Source organism: Mobula hypostoma, unplaced genomic scaffold (assembly GCF_963921235.1).
Source record: "Mobula hypostoma unplaced genomic scaffold, sMobHyp1.1 scaffold_67, whole genome shotgun sequence".
NCBI lineage: Eukaryota > Metazoa > Chordata > Chondrichthyes > Myliobatiformes > Myliobatidae > Mobula > Mobula hypostoma.
The window spans coordinates 178,819-197,263 of NW_026948177.1; the positions used below are offsets into that span (position 1 = coordinate 178,819).

The following is an 18,445-nucleotide window of genomic DNA, read 5'->3' on the forward strand; positions in this document are numbered from 1 at the left end:
CACACACTCCTGGGGTCAGACACAGAGGGAATCTTCCTCCACACCGTCCCATCACACACTCCCGGGGTCAGACACACAGAGTGAATCTCCCTCCACACCGTCCCATCACACACTCCCGGGGTCAGACACACAGAGTGAATCTCCCTCCACACCGTCCCATCACACACTCCCGGGGTCAGACACAGAGTGAATCTCCCTCCACACCGTCCCATCACACACTCCCGGGGTCAGACACAGAGTGAATCTCCCTCCACACCGTCCCATTACACACTCCCGGGGTCAGACACAGAGTGAATCTCCCTTCACACCGTCCCATCACACACTCCCGGGGTCAGTCACAGAGTGAATCTCCCTCCACACCGTCCCATCACACACTCCTGGGGTCAGACACAGAGTGAATCTCCCTCCACACCGTCCCATCACACACTCCCGGGGTCAGACACAGAGTGAATCTCCCTCCACACCGTCCCATCACACACTCCCGGGGTCAGACACAGAGTGAATCTCCCTCCACACCGTCCCATCACACACTCCCGGGGTCAGACACACAGAGTGAATCTCCCTCCGCACCGTCCCATCACACACTCCCGGGGTCAGACACAGAGTGAATCTCCCTCCACACCGTCCCATCACACACTCCCGGGGTCAGACACACAGAGTGAATCTCCCTCCACACCGTCCCATCACACACTCCTGGGGTCAGACACAGAGTGAAGCTCCCTCCGCACCATCTGAGGGGGACAGGGAAGAGAGGGGAAGGCTTGTTTCTCTCTGTGATTTCAACGGGCAGGGCAGTCGCTGTTCAAGCTGTGTTGTCTTCTGTTGTGCATTGGTTAGGGTCGCTGGATGAAGAATTTGTCTGGCATTTGTGAGTGTGGCGTCAACATTGGTGGGACAAAACGAGTACATCTCGGAGCGTGAAGCTTTCAGTCCTTCTGGACCTCAGCTGTGGGGATCTTAGAACATAGAAACCTGCAGCACTTTACAGGCCCTTCGTTCCACAATGTTGTGCCAACCATGTCAACTACTTTCAAAACTGCCTAGAATTTCCCTCCCGCATAGCCCTCTATTTTTCTAAGCTCCATGTACCTGTCTAAGACCCTATCCTATCTGCCTTCTCCACCGTCGCCGGCAGCCCGTTCCACGCACTCACCACTCTCTGTGTGAAAAACTTACCCCTGACATCCCCCTTGTACCTACTCCCCAGCACCTTAAACCTGTGCCCTCTCGTGCTAGCCGTTTCAGCCCTGGGGAAAAGCCTCTGACTATCCACACGATCAATGCCTCTCATCATCTTATACACCTCTATCAGGTCACCTCTCATCCTCCGTCGCTCCAGGGAGAAGAGGCCGAGTTCACCCAACCTGTTTTCATAAGGCATGCTCCCCAATCCCGGCATTATATATAGGCATCCATTAAGTCTCCTGAGGCCATGGATTTGCGCCTTGGAAGTGTTCCAGAGGGCAGGCCTGGGCAGGGTTGTACGGAAGGCCGGCAGTTGCCCACGCTGCAAGTCTCCCCTCTCCACGACACTGATGTTGTCCAAGGGAAGGGCACTAGGACCCATACAGCTTGGCACCGGTGTTGCCGCAGGGCAATGTTTGGTTAAGTGTCTTGCTCAGAGACACAACACGCTGCCTCGGCTGGGGCTCGAACTGGCGACCGTCAGATCACTAGACCGACACCTTAACCACCTGGCCATGCTCCCCAATCCCGGCAACATCCTTGTAAATCTCCTCTGCACTCTCTCTATCCTATCCACATCCTGCCCGCAGTGAGGCGACCAGAACTGAGCACAGTACTCCACGTGGGGTCTGACCAGGGTCCCGCACAGCTGCAACATTACCTCTCGGCTCCTAAACTCCATCCCACGGTCGCTGAAAGCCTTCGTAACTGCACCGTCAACCCGTGCAGCGGCCTCGAGCGTCCTACGGACTCGGAGCCCCGAGATCTCTCGGGTCCTCCACGCCGCCACTGAGAGCTGTGGCCAAATTTGGGACGAGTGCAGGGGAGGTGCACAAAGCTTGCGGCTCGATGGGCCGCGAGCGGCCGTTTGGCGGTCTGGTACGGCAATTCGGATAAAAGGGGAGGCAGTGTGTTTCGAGATTTAGGTCCGGTTGGGCAGCCGGTTTCTCTCCGGATGGGAATGCCCAGTACTAGAACATAGAACAGCACAGCACAGTACAGGCCCTTTGGCCCACAATGTTGTGCCGACCCTCAAACCTTGCCTCCCATATAACCCCCCACCTTAAATTCCTCCATATACCTGTCTAGTAGTCTCTTAAACTTCACTAGTGTATCTGCCTCCACCACTGACTCAGGCAGTGCATTCCACGCACCAACCACTCTCTGAGTGAAAAACCTTCCTCTAATATCCCCCTTGAACTTCCCACCCCTTACCTTAAAGCCATGTCCTCTTGTATTGAGCAGTGGTGCCCTGGGAAAGAGGCGCTGGCTATCCACTCTTATCTATTCCTCTTATTATCTTGTACACCTCTATCATGTCTCCTCTCACCCTCCTTCTCTCCAAAGAGTAAAGCCCTAGCTCCCTTAATCTCTGATCATAATGCATACTCTCTAAACCAGGCAGCATCCTGGTAAATCTCCTCTGTACCCTTCCCAATGCTTCCACATCCTTCCTATAGTGAGGCGACCAGAACTGCACACAGTACTCCAAATGTGGCCTAACCAGAGATTTATAGAGCTGCATCATTACACTGCGACTCCAAAACTCTATCGCTCGACTTCTGAAAGCTAACACCCCATAAGTTTTCTTAACTACCCTATCTACGGGCATGCAGGTACAGTAGGTGGTGAAAAAGGCGAATGGTATGCTGGCATTCGTAGCAAGAGGATTAGAGTACAAGAGCAGGGAGGTACTACTGCAGTTGTACAAGGCCTTGGTGAGACCACACCTGGAGTATAGTGTGCAGTTTTGGTCCCCTAATCTGAGGAAAGACATCTTTGCTATAGAGGGAGTACAAAGAAGGTTCACCAGATTGATTCCTGGGATGGCAGGACTTTCATATGAAGAAAGACTGGATGAACTGGGCTTGTACTCGTTGGAATTTAGAAGATTGAGGGGGGATCTGATTGAAACGTATAAAATCCTAAAGGGATTGGACAGGCGAGATGCAGGAAGATTGTTCCCGATGTTGGGGAAGTCCAGAACAAGGGGTCACAGTTTGAGGATAAAGGGGAAGTCTTTTAGGACCAAGATTAGGAAAAACTTCTTCACACAGAGAGTGGTGAATCTGTGGAATTCTCTGCCACAGGAAACAGTTGAGGCCAGTTCATTGGCTATATTTAAGAGGGAGTTAGATATGGCCCTTGTGGCTACGGGGATCAGGGGGTATGGGGGGAAGGCTGGAGCGGGGTTCTGAGTTGGATGATCAGCCATGATCATAATAAATGGTGGTGCAGGCTCGAAGGGCCGAATGGCCTACTCCTGCACCTATTTTCTATGCTTCTATGTTTCTACCTGTGAGGCAACTTTCAGGGATCTGTGGACATGTACCCCCAGATCCCTCTGCTCCTCCACACTACCAAGTATCCTGCCATTTACTTTGTACTCTGCCTTGGAGTTTGTCCTTCCAAAGTGTACCACCTCACACTTCTCCGGGTTGGACTCCATCTGCCACTTCTCAGCCCACTCCTGCATCCTCTCAATGTCTCCCTGCAATCTTCGACAGTCCTCTACACTATCCACAACACCACCAACCTTTGTGTCGTCTTCAAACTTGCCAACCCACCCTTCTACCCCCACGTCCAGGTCGTTAATAAGAACGACCTAATTTTAGGGGGACCAAATTTTAAGGTGAAAGTCAGAGGGACCTTGTGACTTTTTTTTTTTAAAAACTCAGAGTGCGGAGGGTGTGTGAAAGGCCCCGCCCGGGCTGCGGTTTGAGGCAGCTACGTTTGGGACGTTGAGGAAACTCATCGATGGGCACGTGGGGGGCGGGGGAAGGGGAGGACGATGTGGGAGGGGAGGGCCGGGTTGAGCTGGGAGCAGGCTGAAGAGGAGGAGGGCCAACGGGATGGACGTTTCCACGCGGGTCTCCGCGGCCGACGGGTTCTCACCAGATAGAGGCGCCGCAGGTGGGGCAAGTTGATCCCCAGGGTGGACTCCAGCTGGTTTCCCCGCAGCTCCAGGGTGTGCAGAGAGGTGAGTTTCTCAGGGTTGAGGCCTGACACGGCTTGGATGTGGTTATCTATCAGGGAGAGAGGGAGAGGAAGAGGGAGAGAGGTCAGTGGATTGTGAGAAGGGGAAAGGCTCCAGCAGTTCCGAACTCGGCAGAGACCCGACACACACCTGCGGGGTCAGACGCAGAGTGAAGCTCCCTCCACACCGTCCCATCACACACTCCCGGGGTCAGACACACAGAGTGAATCTCCCTCCACACCGTCCCATCACACACTCCCGGGGTCAGACACACAGAGTGAATCTCCCTCCACACCGTCCCATCACACACTCCCGGGGTCAGACACACAGAGTGAATCTCCCTCCACACCGTCCCATCACACACTCCCGGGGTCAGATACACAGAGTGAATCTCCTTCCACACCGTCCCATCACACACTCCCGGGGTCAGGCACAGAGTGAATCTCTCTCCACACCGTGCCATCACACACTCCCGGGGTCAGACACACAGAGTGAATCTCCCTCCACACCGTCCCATCACACACTCCCGGGGTCAGACACAGAGTGAATCTCCCTCCACACCGTCCCATCACACACTCCCGGGGTCAGACACACAGAGTGAATCTCCCTCCACACCGTCCCATCACACACTCCCGGGGTCAGACACAGAGTGAAACTCCCTCCGCACCGTCCCATCACACACTCCGGGGGTCAGACACAGAGTGAATCTCCCTCCACACCGTCCCATCACACACTCACGGGGTTAGACACAGAGTGAATCTCCCTCCACACCGTCCCATCACACACTCCCGGGGTCAGACACAGAGTGAATCTCCCTCCACACCGTCCCATCACACACTCCCGGGGTCAGACACAGAGTGAATCTCCCTCCACACCGTCCCATCACACACTCCCGGGGTCAGACATAGAGTGAATCTCCCCCCACACCGTCCCATCACACACTCCCGGGTTCAGACACACAGAGTGAGTCTCCCTCCACACCGTCCCATCACACACTCCCGGGGTCAGACACAGAGTGAATCTCCCTCCACACCATCCCATCACACTCCCGGGGTCAGACACAGAGTGAATCTCCCTCCACACCGTCCCATCACACACTCCCGGGGTCAGACACACACAGTGAATCTCCCTCCACACCGTCCCATCACACACACCCAGGGTCAGACACACAGAGTGGATCTCCCTCCACACCGTCCCATCACACACTCCCGGGGTAAGACACACAGAGTGAATCTCCCTCCACACCGTCCCATCACACACTCCTGGGGTCAGACACAGAGTGAATCTCCCTCCACACCGTCCCATCACACACTCCCGGGGTCAGACACAGAGTGAATCTCCCTCCACATGGTCCCATCAGACACACAGAGTGAATCTCCCTCCACACCGTCCCATCACACACTCCCGGGGTTAGACACAGAGTGAATCCCCTCCACACCGTCCCATCACACACTCCCGGGGTCAGACACACAGAGTGAATCTCCCTCCACACAGTCCCATCACACACCCCCGGGGTCAGACACAGAGTGAATCTCCCTCCACACCGTCCCATCACACACTCCCGGGGTTAGACACAGAGTGAAGCTCCCTCCACACCGTCCCAACACACACTCCCGGGGTCAGACACAGAGTGAATCTCCCTCCACACCGTCCCATCATACACTCCCGGGGTTAGACACAGAGTGAAGCTCCCTCCACACCATCCCATCACACACTCCCGGGGTTAGACACAGAGTGAAACTCCCTCCACACCGTCCCATCACACACTCCCGGGGTCAGACACAGAGTGAATCTGCCTCCACACCATCCCATCACACTCCCGGGGTCAGACACAGAGTGAATATCCCTCCACACCAACGTCCCATCACACACTCCCGGGGTCAGACACAGAGTGAATCTCCCTCCACACCGTCCCATCACACACTCCCGGGGTCAGACACACAGAGTGAATCTCCCTCCACACCGTCCCATCACACACTCCCGGGGTCAGACACAGAGTGAATCTCCCTCCACACCGTCCCATCACACACTCCCGGGGTCAGACACAGAGTGAATCTTCCTCCACACCGTCCCATCACACACTCCCGGGGTCAGACACACAGAGTGAATCTCCCTCCACACCGTCCCATCACACACTCCCGGGGTCAGACACACAGAGTGAATCTCCCTCCACACCGTCCCATCACACACTCCCGGGGTCAGACACAGAGTGAATCTCCCTCCACACCGTCCCATCACACACTCCCGGGGTCAGACACACAGAGTGAATCTCCCTCCACACCGTCCCATCACACACTCCCGGGGTCAGTCACACAGAGTGAATCCCCCTCCACACCGTCCCATCACACACTCCCGGGGTTAGACACAGAGTGAAGCTCCCTCCACACCGTCCCAACACACACTCCCGGGGTCAGACACAGAGTGAATCTCCCTCCACACCGTCCCATCATACACTCCCGGGGTTAGACACAGAGTGAAGCTCCCTCCACACCATCCCATCACACACTCCCGGGGTTAGACACAGAGTGAAGCTCCCTCCACACCGTCCCATCACACACTCCCGGGGTCAGACACAGAGTGAATCTGCCTCCACACCATCCCATCACACTCCCGGGGTCAGACACAGAGTGAATATCCCTCCACACCAACATCCCATCACACACTCCCGGGGTCAGACACAGAGTGAATCTCCCTCCACACCGTCCCATCACACACTCCCGGGGTCAGACACACAGAGTGAATCTCCCTCCACACCGTCCCATCACACACTCCCGGGGTCAGACACAGAGTGAATCTCCCTCCACACCGTCCCATCACACACTCCCGGGGTCAGACACAGAGTGAATCTTCCTCCACACCGTCCCATCACACACTCCCGGGGTCAGACACACAGAGTGAATCTCCCTCCACACCGTCCCATCACACACTCCCGGGGTCAGACACACAGAGTGAATCTCCCTCCACACCGTCCCATCACACACTCCCGGGGTCAGACACAGAGTGAATCTCCCTCCACACCGTCCCATCACACACTCCCGGGGTCAGACACACAGAGTGAATCTCCCTCCACACCGTCCCATCACACACTCCCGGGGTCAGTCACACAGAGTGAATCCCCCTCCACACCGTCCCATCACACACTCCCGGGGTCAGACACACAGAGTGAATCTCCCTCCACACCGTCCCATCACACACTCCCGGGGGCCGGTAGATTAACTCACGATTGAGGTTGAGGGTCTCGAGGAGGGGGTGGGCAATGCCCTCGGTGTCCCGGATGCGGTTGTGGGCGAAGGTGGCGATCTGGAGGAAGGGCAGCTCGTCGAGGCGGGCGCTGGTGAGCTGATTCCCCTCCGCGTTCAGCCACAGTAACTGGCTCAGGTGGGCCAGGGGGGAGATGTCGTCCAGCTGGTTCCCGGAGATGTCGGCGTAACGCAGGTGGATGAAGGAGCTCAGGGCGTTAATGTCCGTCAGCTCGCTGCGGGACGGGGTCGGAGGGAGAGAGTGAGTGAGAGGGGAGGGAAAAGGGAGGAGGAGTGAAAGAGGGGAGGAAGGTGAAGGAGGGTAGAGAGAGAGTGGGGAAGGTGTGAAGGAGGGGAGAGAGATGTTGCCTGGATTAGAGAGGGTGCAGAGGAGATTCACCAGGGTGCTGCCTGGATTAGATAAGGTGCAGAGGAGATTCACCAGGATGCTGCCTGGATTAGAGAAGGTGCAGAGGAGATTCACCAGGGTGCTGCCTGGATTAGAGAGGGTGCAGAGGAGATTCACCAGGACGCTGCCTGGATTAGAGAGGGTGCAGAGGAGATTCACCAGGGTGCTGCCTGGATTAGAGAGGGTGCAGAGGAGATTCACCAGGGTGCTGCCTGGATTAGATAGGGTGCAGAGGAGATTCACGAGGATGCTGCCTGGATTAGAGAAGGTGCAGAGGAGATTCACCAGGGTGCTGCCTGGATTAGAGAGGGTGCAAAAGAGATTCGCCAGGATGCTGCCCGGATTAGAGAGGGTGCAGAGGAGATTCGCCAGGATGCTGCCTGGATTAGAGAGGGTGCAGAGGAGATTCACCAGGACGCTGCCTGGATTAAAGAGGGTGCAGAGGAGATTCACCAGGATGCTGCCTGGATTAGAAAGGGTGCAAAAGAGATTCACCAAGGTGCTGCCTGGATTAGAGAGGGTGCAGAGGAGATTCACCAGGATGCTGCCTGGATTAGAGAGGGTGCAGAGGAGATTCACCAGGGTGCTGCCCGGATTAGAGAGAGTGCAGAGGAGATTCACCAGGATGCTGCTTGGATTAGAGAGGGTGCAGAGGAGATTCACTAGGATGCTGCCCGGATTAGATAGGGTGCAGAGGAGATTCACCAGGGTGCTGCCCGGATTAGAGAGAGTGCAGAGGAGATTCACCAGGATGCTGCCTGGATTAGATAGGGTGCAGAGGAGATTCACCAGGGTGCTGCCTGGATTAGAGAGGGTGCAGAGGAGATTCACCAGGGTGCTGCCTGGATTAGAGAGGGTGCAGAGGAGATTCACCAGGGCACTGCCTGGATTAGAGAGGGTGCAGAGGAGATTCACCAGGATGCTTCCTGGATTAGAGAGGGTGCAGAGGAGATTCTCCAGGGTGCTGCCCGGATTAGAGAGGGTGCAGAGGAGATTCACCAGGATGCTTCCTGGATTAGAGAGGGTGCAGAGGAGATTCTCCAGGGTGCTGCCCGGATTAGAGAGGGTGCAGAAGATATTCACCAGGATGCTGCCTGGATTACAAGGGGAAGTACAACGAGATCTAGGTGTCCTTGTACATCAGTCACTGAAAGCAAGCATGCAAGTATAGCAGGTTGTGAAGAAAGCTAATGACATGCTGGCCTTCATAACAAGGGGAATTGAGTATAAGGGCAAAGAGGTCCTTCTGCAGCTGTACAGGGCCCTGGTGAGACCACACCTGGAGTACTGTGTGCAGTTTTGGTCTCCAAATTTGAGGAAGGACATTTTTGCTATGGAGGGAGTGCAGTGGAGGTTCACGAGGTTAATTCCCGGGATGGCGGGACTGTCATATGTTGAAAGATTGGAGCGACTGGGCTTGTATACACTGGAATTTAGAAGGATGAGAGGGGATCTGATTGAAACATATAAGATTATTAAGGGATTGGACACGCTAGGGGCAGGAAACATGTTCCCGATGTTGGGGGGAGTCCAGAACCAGAGGCAACAGTTTAAGAATAAGGGGTAGATAATTTAGAACGGAGTTGAAGAAAAACTTTTTCACGCAGAGAGTTGTGGATCTGTGGAATGCTCTGCCCCAGAAGGCAGTGGAGGCCAATTCTCTGGATGCTTTCGGGAAAGAGTTAGATAGAGCTCTTAAAGATAGCGGAGTGAAGGGACATGGGGAGAAAGCAGGAAAAGGGTGCTGATTATGGGTGATCAGCCATGATCACGGTGAATGGCGGTGCTGGCTCGAAGGGCTGAATGGCCTACTCCTGCACCTATTGTCTATTGCTTCTTATAGTCCAATTTCTCCTTTGAATGTGGATTTTAAAATTCTTTCTAAGATCTTGGCTAATAGACCTGAGAGTATTGTACCTACTGTTATTTCCAGTGACCAAACTGGATTTATTAAAAATAGATATTCACATTTTAACATTCGAAGATTCTTAAACATTATTTATTCTTCTCCATCTGAAGAATCTGAATGTGTTGTTTCTCTTGATGTGGAGAGAGCCTTTAATAGGGTGGGGTGGTCTTGCTTATTCGAGGTTTTGGAAAGATTTAATCTTTGGCTCGGGATTTATTTCCTGGATTAAATTGATCTATCATGCTCCTGTGGCTGCGGTTATAACTATTAATCAAAAATCTCCTTATTTTGGATTATATAGGGGTACTCGACAGGGATGTCCTTTTAGCCCTTTATCGTTTAACTTGGCCTTAGAACCCCTTGCTATTGCTCTTAGAGTTTCTAATACTGTTCAGGGTACTAACAGAGGGGACAAAATACACAAGGTTTCGTTAAATGCAGATGACCTGTGAGTTTATATTTCAGATCCTAGGAAACCTATTCCTTCTATGTTAACTATATTTTCTGAATTCAGTAGTTTTTCTGGGTATAAATTAAATTTACATAAAAGTGAGTTGTTTCCTGTTAATAATTACTCGGATCCAAATCATAGAATCATAGAAAATAGGTGCAGGAGTAGGCCATTCGGCCCTTCGAGCCTGCACAGCCATTCAGTACGATCATGGCTGATCATCCAACTCAGAACCCTGTACCTGCCTTCCCTCCATACCCCCTGACCCCTGTAGCCACAAGGGCCATATCTAACTCCCTCTTAAATATAGCCAATGAACTGGCCTCAACTGTTTCCTGTGGCAGAGAATTCCACAGGTTCACCACTCTCTGTGTGAAGAAGTTTTTCCTCATCTCGGTCCTAAAAGGCTTCCCCTTTATCCTCAAACTCTGACCCCTCGTTCCGGACTTCCCCAACATCGGGAACAATCTTCCTGCATCGAGCCTGTCCAATCCCTTTAGGATTTTATACGTTTCAAGTATCATCAAGTACTTTTTAGTGTTGCTAAAAATTACTTTACCTACCTTGGTATTAAAATTACTAAAAATTTTAACAATCTCTAAGCATATATTTTTTTTCATTAATTGACCGTGCCAAACAAATGCTTTCTAAATGATTGCCTGTGATAATATCATTAATAGGTCGAATTAATGCTATTAAAATGATAGTTCTATCAAAATTCTTATATTTCAGGCAATACCTTCTTTTGTTCCTAAAAAGTTCTTTGACAGAATAGATTCTATAATCTTATCTTATATTTGGAACAATAAAAAGATCCTAGATTGAGTAAACCCGTATTGCAGAAATTAAAAAAAGGATAGTAGCATGGCTTTGCCTAATTTTAGAATGATTGGGCAATTAATATTCGATATATTACTATTTGGATTCATTATTCAGACAAACATGAATGTCCTTCATGGTTGGAATTGGAGGAAAGCTCGGTGACAGGATTCTCTTTGGCCTCTTTACAGGGAGCTCCCCTTCCCTTTTTGTTTTCTAAGATTAGTAGACAAGATCTTAATCCCATTATTAAATGTACATTAAGAATTTGGTTTCAGTTTCGTAGATTTTTTGAGTTAAATAATTTCATTCTTTCTGGAAATATCCATCTCAATTATTTTTTTAAACCATCAATTGTGGATAAGGCCGTTTTAATTTGGAAAACCAAGGGAATAATAACTTCTTCAGATTGGTTTTTAGGGGACTGTTCAATGTCTTTTTCTCAGTTAGTGGATAAATATGATTTGCCTAATGTACACTTTTTTTTAGATATTTACAAATTAGGAATTTTTTAGGTGGTACGTTGCCAAATTACCCCTCTGCTTATCCGCCTGATGTGACAGATGCTCTCTTTTGGTTTAAACCACTTCAAGAAGGGTTGATAGCTATAATCTATAAAAGGTTACTGAACTCACGAACGATATCTAATGATAAAATTAAACGCGCTTGGGAATCGGAATTTCAAGAGTCATTTTCAGATAATCAATGGAATAAAATTTTTCATTCGGTTAACAACTCATCTATTTGTGCCCGCCATTCCTTGATACAGTTCAAGGTAGTGCATTGGGACCATATGTCAAAGGATAGGCTGGCGTGTATTTTCTCCAATATCAATCCTATTTGCGACAGATGTAATATTGAGGTGGCCACTTTAACTCATGTATTGGTCTTCTGCAAAGCTAGATAACTTTTGGAGAACGCAGCAGGCCAGGCAGCATCTGTAGGAAGAGGTGCAGTCGACGTTTCAGGCCGAGACCCTTCGTCAGGACCAACTGAAGGAAGAGTGAGTAAGGGATTTGAAAGTTGGAGGGGGAGGGGGAGATCCAAAATGATAGGAGAAGACAGGAGGGGGAGAGATGGAGCCAAGAGCTGGACAGGTGATTGGCAAAGGGGATACGAGAGGATCATGGGACAGGAGGTCCGGGAAGAAAGACGGGGGCGGGGGGAACCCAGAGGATGGGCAAGAGGTATATTCAGAGGGACAGAGGGAGAAAAAGGAGAGTGAGAGAAACAATGTGTGCATAAAAATAAGTAACAGATGGGGTACGAGGGGGAGGTGGGGCCTAGCGGAAGTTAGAGAAGTCGATGTTCATGCCTTCTATATATTGGTGAGACCCGACGCAGACTGGGAGACCGCTTTGCTGAACACCTACGCTCTGTCCGCCAGAGAAAGCAGGATCTCCCAGTGGCCACACATTTTAATTCCACGTCCCATTCCCATTCTGACATGTCTATCCACGGCCTCCTCTACTGTAAAGATGAAGCCACACTCAGGTTGGAGGAACAACACCTTATATTCCGTCTGGGTAGCCTCCAACCTGATGGCATGAACATTGACTTCTCTAACTTCCGTTAATGCCCCACCTCCCCCTTGTATCCCATCCGTTATTTACTTATTTATATACACACATTCTTTCTCTCTCTCTCCTTTTTCTCCCTCTGTCTGTCTGACTTATACCCCTTGCCCATCCTCTGGATTTCCCCCTTCCCCCTTGTCTTTCTTCCCGGACCTCCTGTCCCATGATCCTCTCGTATCCCCTTTTGCCTATCACCTGTCCAGCTCTCGGCTCTATACCTCCCCCTCCTGTCTTCTCCTATCATTTTGGATCTCCCCCTCCCCCTCCAGCTTTCAAATCCCTTACTCACTCTTCCTTCAGTTAGTCCTGACGAAGGGTCTCGGCCTGAAACGTCGACTGCGCCTCTTCCTAGAGATGCTGCCTGGCCTGCTGCGTCCACCAGCAACTTTGATGTGTGTTGCTTGAATTTCCAGCATCTGCAGAATTCCTGTTGTTAACTTTTGGAGAGATGTTTTTAAAAATCTTGGATCTGGACCTACAACCTGATTTGCTTACGGCAATTTTTGGGATCATCCCATTGGAAACAGGAAGTATTCCTGTTTCTGCTCAACGTATGATAGCTTTTTCGACCTTGCTGGCTAGGAGAGCCATTTTATTGGATTCTAATCCACCTGCGGTCTTCTCCATTATGTCCTGTTCAAGTTGAGAGAAAAGAAGAAGTCGGACATTTGATGCTTCCTTTAAATTTGAGCAAATCTGGCGACCTTTTATCCAATATTCTCATTTAATTTGATTTATTACTCTTCCAATTTTTTTTTTCGAAGTTTTAGATTTGATCAGAAAGTTTTTTTTTTGGTCGTATCCTCAAAATGGACTGCTCAGTCCCTTTTTTTTAAATTTCTTTTTTTCAACAGTGTAGTGGGTTTTTTTCCTTCATTTAAAATTCAATGTTTTCCTTCCTTTTCAAGAACTGATAAGAGGAGAATCGCTATTTTCTTTTTTTTATTATATATTTTATACTAGTTTAACAATATGTATGATTCTGATAATGTCTATCTTAAACAACAGGAATTCTGCAGATGCTGGAAATTCAAGTAACATACATCAAAGTGGCTGGTGAACGCAGCAGGCCAGGCAACATCTATAGGAAGAGGTGCAGTCGACGTTTCAGGCCGAGACCCTTCGTCAGGACTAACTGAAGGAAGAGTGAGTAAGGGATTTGAAAGCTGGAGGGGCAGGGGGAGATGCAAAATGATAGGAGAAGACAGGAGGGGGAGGGATAGAGCCGAGAGCTGGACAGGTGATAGGCAAAAGGGATACGAGAGGATCATGGGACAGGAGGTCCGGGAAGAAAGACAAGGGGGGGGAGACCCAGAGGATGGGCAAGAGGTATATTCAGAGGGAGAAAAAGGAGAGTGAGAGAAAGAATGTGTGTATAAAAATAAGTAACAGATGGGGTACGAGGAGGAGGTGGGGCCTTAGCGGAAGTTAGAGAAGTCGATGTTCATGCCTTCTATATATTGGTGAGACCCGACGCAAACTGGGAGACCGCTTTGCTGAACACCTACGCTCTGTCCGCCGGAGAAAGCAGGATCCCCCAGTGGCCACACATTTTAATTCCACATCCCATTCCCATTCTGACATGTTTATCCACGGCCTCCTCTACTGTAAGGATGAAGCCACACTCAGGTTGGAGGAACAACACCTTATATTCCGTCTGGGTAGCCTCCAACCTGATGGCATGAACATCGACTTCTCTAACTTCCGCTAAGGCCCCACCTCCCCCTCGTACCCCATCCGTTACTTATTTTTATGCGCACATTCTTTCTCTCACTCTCCTTTTTCTCCCTCTGTCCCTCTGACTATACCTCTTGCCCATCCTCTGGGTCACCCCCCCCCCCCCGTCTTTCTTCCCGGACCTCCTGTCCCATGATCCTCTCGTATCCCCTTTGCCTATCACCTGTCCAGCTCTCGGCTCTATCCCTCCCCGTCCTGTCTTCTCCTATCATTTTGGATCTCCCCTTTCCCCTCCAGCTTTCAAATCTCTTACTCACTCTTCCTTCAGTTAGTCCTGACGAAGGGTCTCGGCCTGAAACGTCGACTGCACCTCTTCCTACAGATGCTGCCTGGCCTGCTGCGTTCACCAGCAACTTTGATGTGTGTTGCATGTCTATCTTAATCTTGGTTTGTATTGTTCTCCTCTTGTTTGTAGCTATGTTTCTTTTAAATCAATAAAAAGATTAATAAAGAAAGAAAGGAGATTCGCCAGAATGCTGCCTGGATTAGAGAGGGTGCAGAGGAGATTCACCAGGATGCTGCCTGGATTAGAGAGGGTGCAGAGGAGATTCACCAGGATGCTGCCTGGATTAGAGAGGGTGCAGAGGAGATTCACCAGGATGCTGCCTGGATTAGAGAGGGTGCAGAGGAGATTCACCAGGATGCTGCCCGGATTAGAGAGGGTGCAGAGGAGATTCACCAGGATGCTGCCCGGATTAGAGAGGGTGCAGAGGAGATTCACCGGGATGCTGCCCGGATTAGAGAGGGTGCAGAGGAGATTCACCGGGATGCTGCCTGGATTAGAGAGGGTGCAGAGGAGATTCACCGGGATGCTGCCTGGATTAGAGAGGGTGCAGAGGAGATTCACCGGGATGCTGCCCGGATTAGAGAGGGTGCAGAGGAGATTCACCGGGATGCTGCCTGGATTAGAGAGGGTGCAGAGGAGATTCACCGGGATGCTGCCCGGATTAGAGAGGGTGCAGAGGAGATTCACCAGGATGCTGCCCGGATTAGAGAGGGTGCAGAGGAGATTCACAAGGATGCTGGTGTGTCTGGATTACAGAGGGTAAATCTCCTCTGCACCCTCTCTAATCCAGGCAGTATCCCGCGTCACCTCGAACCCACCCCCCACCCCAAGCCCCCAGCCCGAGCACCCACCGGTCCTTGAGGTCAACGCGGACGTAGGCGTGCGCGAGGGCGTCCCCGGTCTTGCAGAGGAGGGACAGGCTCTCTGCCAGAATCTCCGGCGTCAGGGGATGCGGCTCCGCCTGTAGGGGGTGGGGGGGGGGAAAGAGGGGGAGGCGTCAGCAGCGTGGAGCCGGGTGAAGCCGAGACAGGACGGAGAGAGCGGGGGGCCGGGGCAGCTGAGGGGCGGGGGTGGTCACACGCAGCGGGGACAGATGCCGCGGGGACCAAAGAGGGTAGGAGGGCAAGACGTGGAGAATCATGCAAAATCAGGGCAGGAGTCGGCCATCTGTCCCATCTAGCCTGCTCTGCCATTGGCGGCTGATCCGGCCATTGACTTATCGCCACCTTCCTGCCTTTGCCCCACAAGCCTTAACTCCCCATCTATGCAAAAATCTATCCATCACCATCAGGTGCCGTGCCCAGTTTGAGCTTTGACTGCCATGGCCCACACACTCCTGTTTCGGGTCAAGTCGACCAGTTCATTGGTATTCATTTCCAGTTCTCTGGCTGTTGTCTCCATCATCGTTTGTCTTTGCCTTCCTCTTGCTTTTTTCCCATAACTACCGTGCATTCTAACTCCTCTTTCCTAATCACATGTCCAATGAAGCCCAATCAGGAGGGAGGAGAAGATGGCGACGCGACGCAGCTCACAGTGGCCACTCCGGTGATGAATGTCTGTTACCTGTCAAGTAGGGTGGCCGTGCACAATCCTGATTTGATGGAGACGGATGTGAGAGCACGGAGGAACATCTGGTGCAACTTCTGAAATGCCTGCTTCGCTGCTGCAGTTACTGTGCGATCCAGAATCTCCGGAGGGCAAGGCCCTGAGTCCTCGGCTTTGCTTGTTGCTGGGAGGGCGGGGTGGGGTCGAAGCGCTCGGTAGTGGATGGTGCTTGAAGAGGCAGTGTCAGAGGCTCGAAGTTTTCGGACGGACTCAGAGTCCGCTGCGGTCGGGTGCTTCCAATGGTGCTGCATCGGCAAGTTGGCGGCGCTTGGAGGTTCATGGCAGGGAGAGTTTCTCCTTTCTGCCGTCTGCGTGAGATGATGGGACTATCGAGACTTTTTTTTTTACCGTGCCCATGGTCTGCTCTTAATCAAATTACGGTATTGCTTTGCACTGTTGTAACTATATGTTATAATTATGTGGTTTTGTCAGTTTTAGTCCTGGTTTGTCCTGTGTTTTCTTGTGATATCATTCTGGGGGAACGTTGTATCATTTTCTAATGCATGGATTTCTAAACGACAATAAACGAGGACTGAGTGTCCTCATAATCTAATCTAATCGACTTTCCTAATCACATGTCCAATGAAGTCCCATTGCCTTTTCATGACCTCATACGTATTTCTCTTTCTGCGCTTGCTCTGTTCATGACATCCTCGTTAGATATTCACTTCGCCCATGATATTCTTTGCATCCTCCTCAGAAACCACATCTCCGCTGCTTCAATTCCATTCCTCAGGTTACTAGATATTGTCCCACGTTCTGAGCCATATAACGTAACTGGATAAACGGAACATTTCAGTGCTCTGAGGCGGGTCGTCATGCCTGGTTTAGTCGCGGCTCTCCCTCGAGGTCGAGGATGATGGTCTTCGTTCTGTTGATCAAGTGGCCGATGAGTCCAATCTTGGCTTTGAAAGTTCTTCCGCGTTCAGGACAGGTCGTTCCAGACGGCAGATCGGGCTTCAGTTGTTGCTGCCTCTCTTCCCATTTTCTTCTAATTCTGCACACCTGTTGGCTTCGAAAGTTGCTGTCCCTTCTCGGACGACGACTTGCCAGAGTTCCCTGTCCTCGGCATTGGTTTCCCCAGTTGTCGATGTCGATGTTACATTTTCTTCACGTCGGCTCTTAAGACGTCTTCGAATCTCTTCCGCCGTCCGCCTCTTTCACGCTTGCCTTCTTTGAGCTGGGAGTAGAAGATTTGTTTCGGCAGACGTTCGCCTTTCATCCGAACAGCATGACCGCTCCATCTTAGTTGGTTCCTGATGACGTACGCTCCCCCGTGGATTGACGCCTTGTCACGGTGGAGAAGTTTGTGTGGTCCTGAGATCCCGAGAGCGATGCCGCGTGGAGCTATGCCTAGTTTGGTGTTGGCCAGTATACTCTTCATTCTCGTAAAGGTGTCTTTTGCCATCCCTATTCTTCTTCTGATGTCCATGTCGCCCAGTTTCCAAAGTAGCAAAAAGCTCTGTATTTGTTTTATGTCTTTCCCGTTTATTTTCAGCCTGCAGATAGGATTCTCCTTCCTTATCTTAAATATATTTTACTTTACTTTATTGTCACCAAACAATTGATACTAGAGCGTACAATTATCACAGCGATATTTGATTCTGCGCTTCATGCTCCCTGGAGTACAAATTGATAGTAAATATTAAAAATTTAAATTATAAATCATAAATAAAAAATAGAAAAGGGAAAGTAAGGTAGTGCAAAAAAAAACGAGAGGCGGGTCCGGATATTTGGCCCAGATCCGGGTCAAGATCTGTTCAGCAGTCTTATCACAGTTGGAAAGAAGCTGTTCCCAAATCTGGCCGTTCGAGTCTTCAAGCTCCTGAGCCTTCTCCCGGAGGGAAGAGGGACGGAAAGTGTGTTGGCTGGGTATTTACTGAGGTAGCCTCTGATGCTTCATGGGGCAGAGAATTCCACAGGTTCACCACCCTCTGGGAAAAGCAGTTCCTCCTCATCTCCGTCCCAAGTCCGCTCCCCCGAATCTTGAGGCTGTGTCCCCTACCGGTGGAAATGACTTTCCTGCTTCCATCTTACCGTATCTTATATGTTCCTACAAGATCTCCCTTCATCTGAGAGGGGTGCGCACAGAGAGACGTGGGCCCTTTTGCGACGACACAAGGATACCACAGGACTGGGGGGGGGGGGGCTCCAGAAGGAAGGGAGGGAGCGAGGGGACGCTATGGGGTGGGCAGTGAGGAGGCACCAAGGGAGGAGGACAGTTTGTGGGGGGTGGGGGAGAGGACCCCCA

At 51.1% G+C, this 18,445-nt stretch overlaps 1 protein-coding gene across 4 annotated transcripts in view; it reads right to left on the reverse strand.

Annotated features, from left to right (window-relative positions):
* The window catches only part of lrrc23 (leucine rich repeat containing 23), a 31,677-nt gene that overhangs the window by 6,190 nt on the left and 7,042 nt on the right, over positions 1 to 18,445 (reverse strand). For all 4 annotated transcript variants that reach the window (XM_063039292.1, XM_063039291.1, XM_063039294.1 and 1 more), the window contains exons 3-5: positions 15,441 to 15,550; positions 7,384 to 7,637; positions 4,081 to 4,211 (exon numbers count right to left, since the gene is read on the reverse strand). In XM_063039292.1, coding sequence (XP_062895362.1) covers positions 4,081 to 4,211; positions 7,384 to 7,637; positions 15,441 to 15,550 — 495 coding nt within the window. The remainder of the gene's footprint in view (positions 1 to 4,080; positions 4,212 to 7,383; positions 7,638 to 15,440; positions 15,551 to 18,445) is intronic.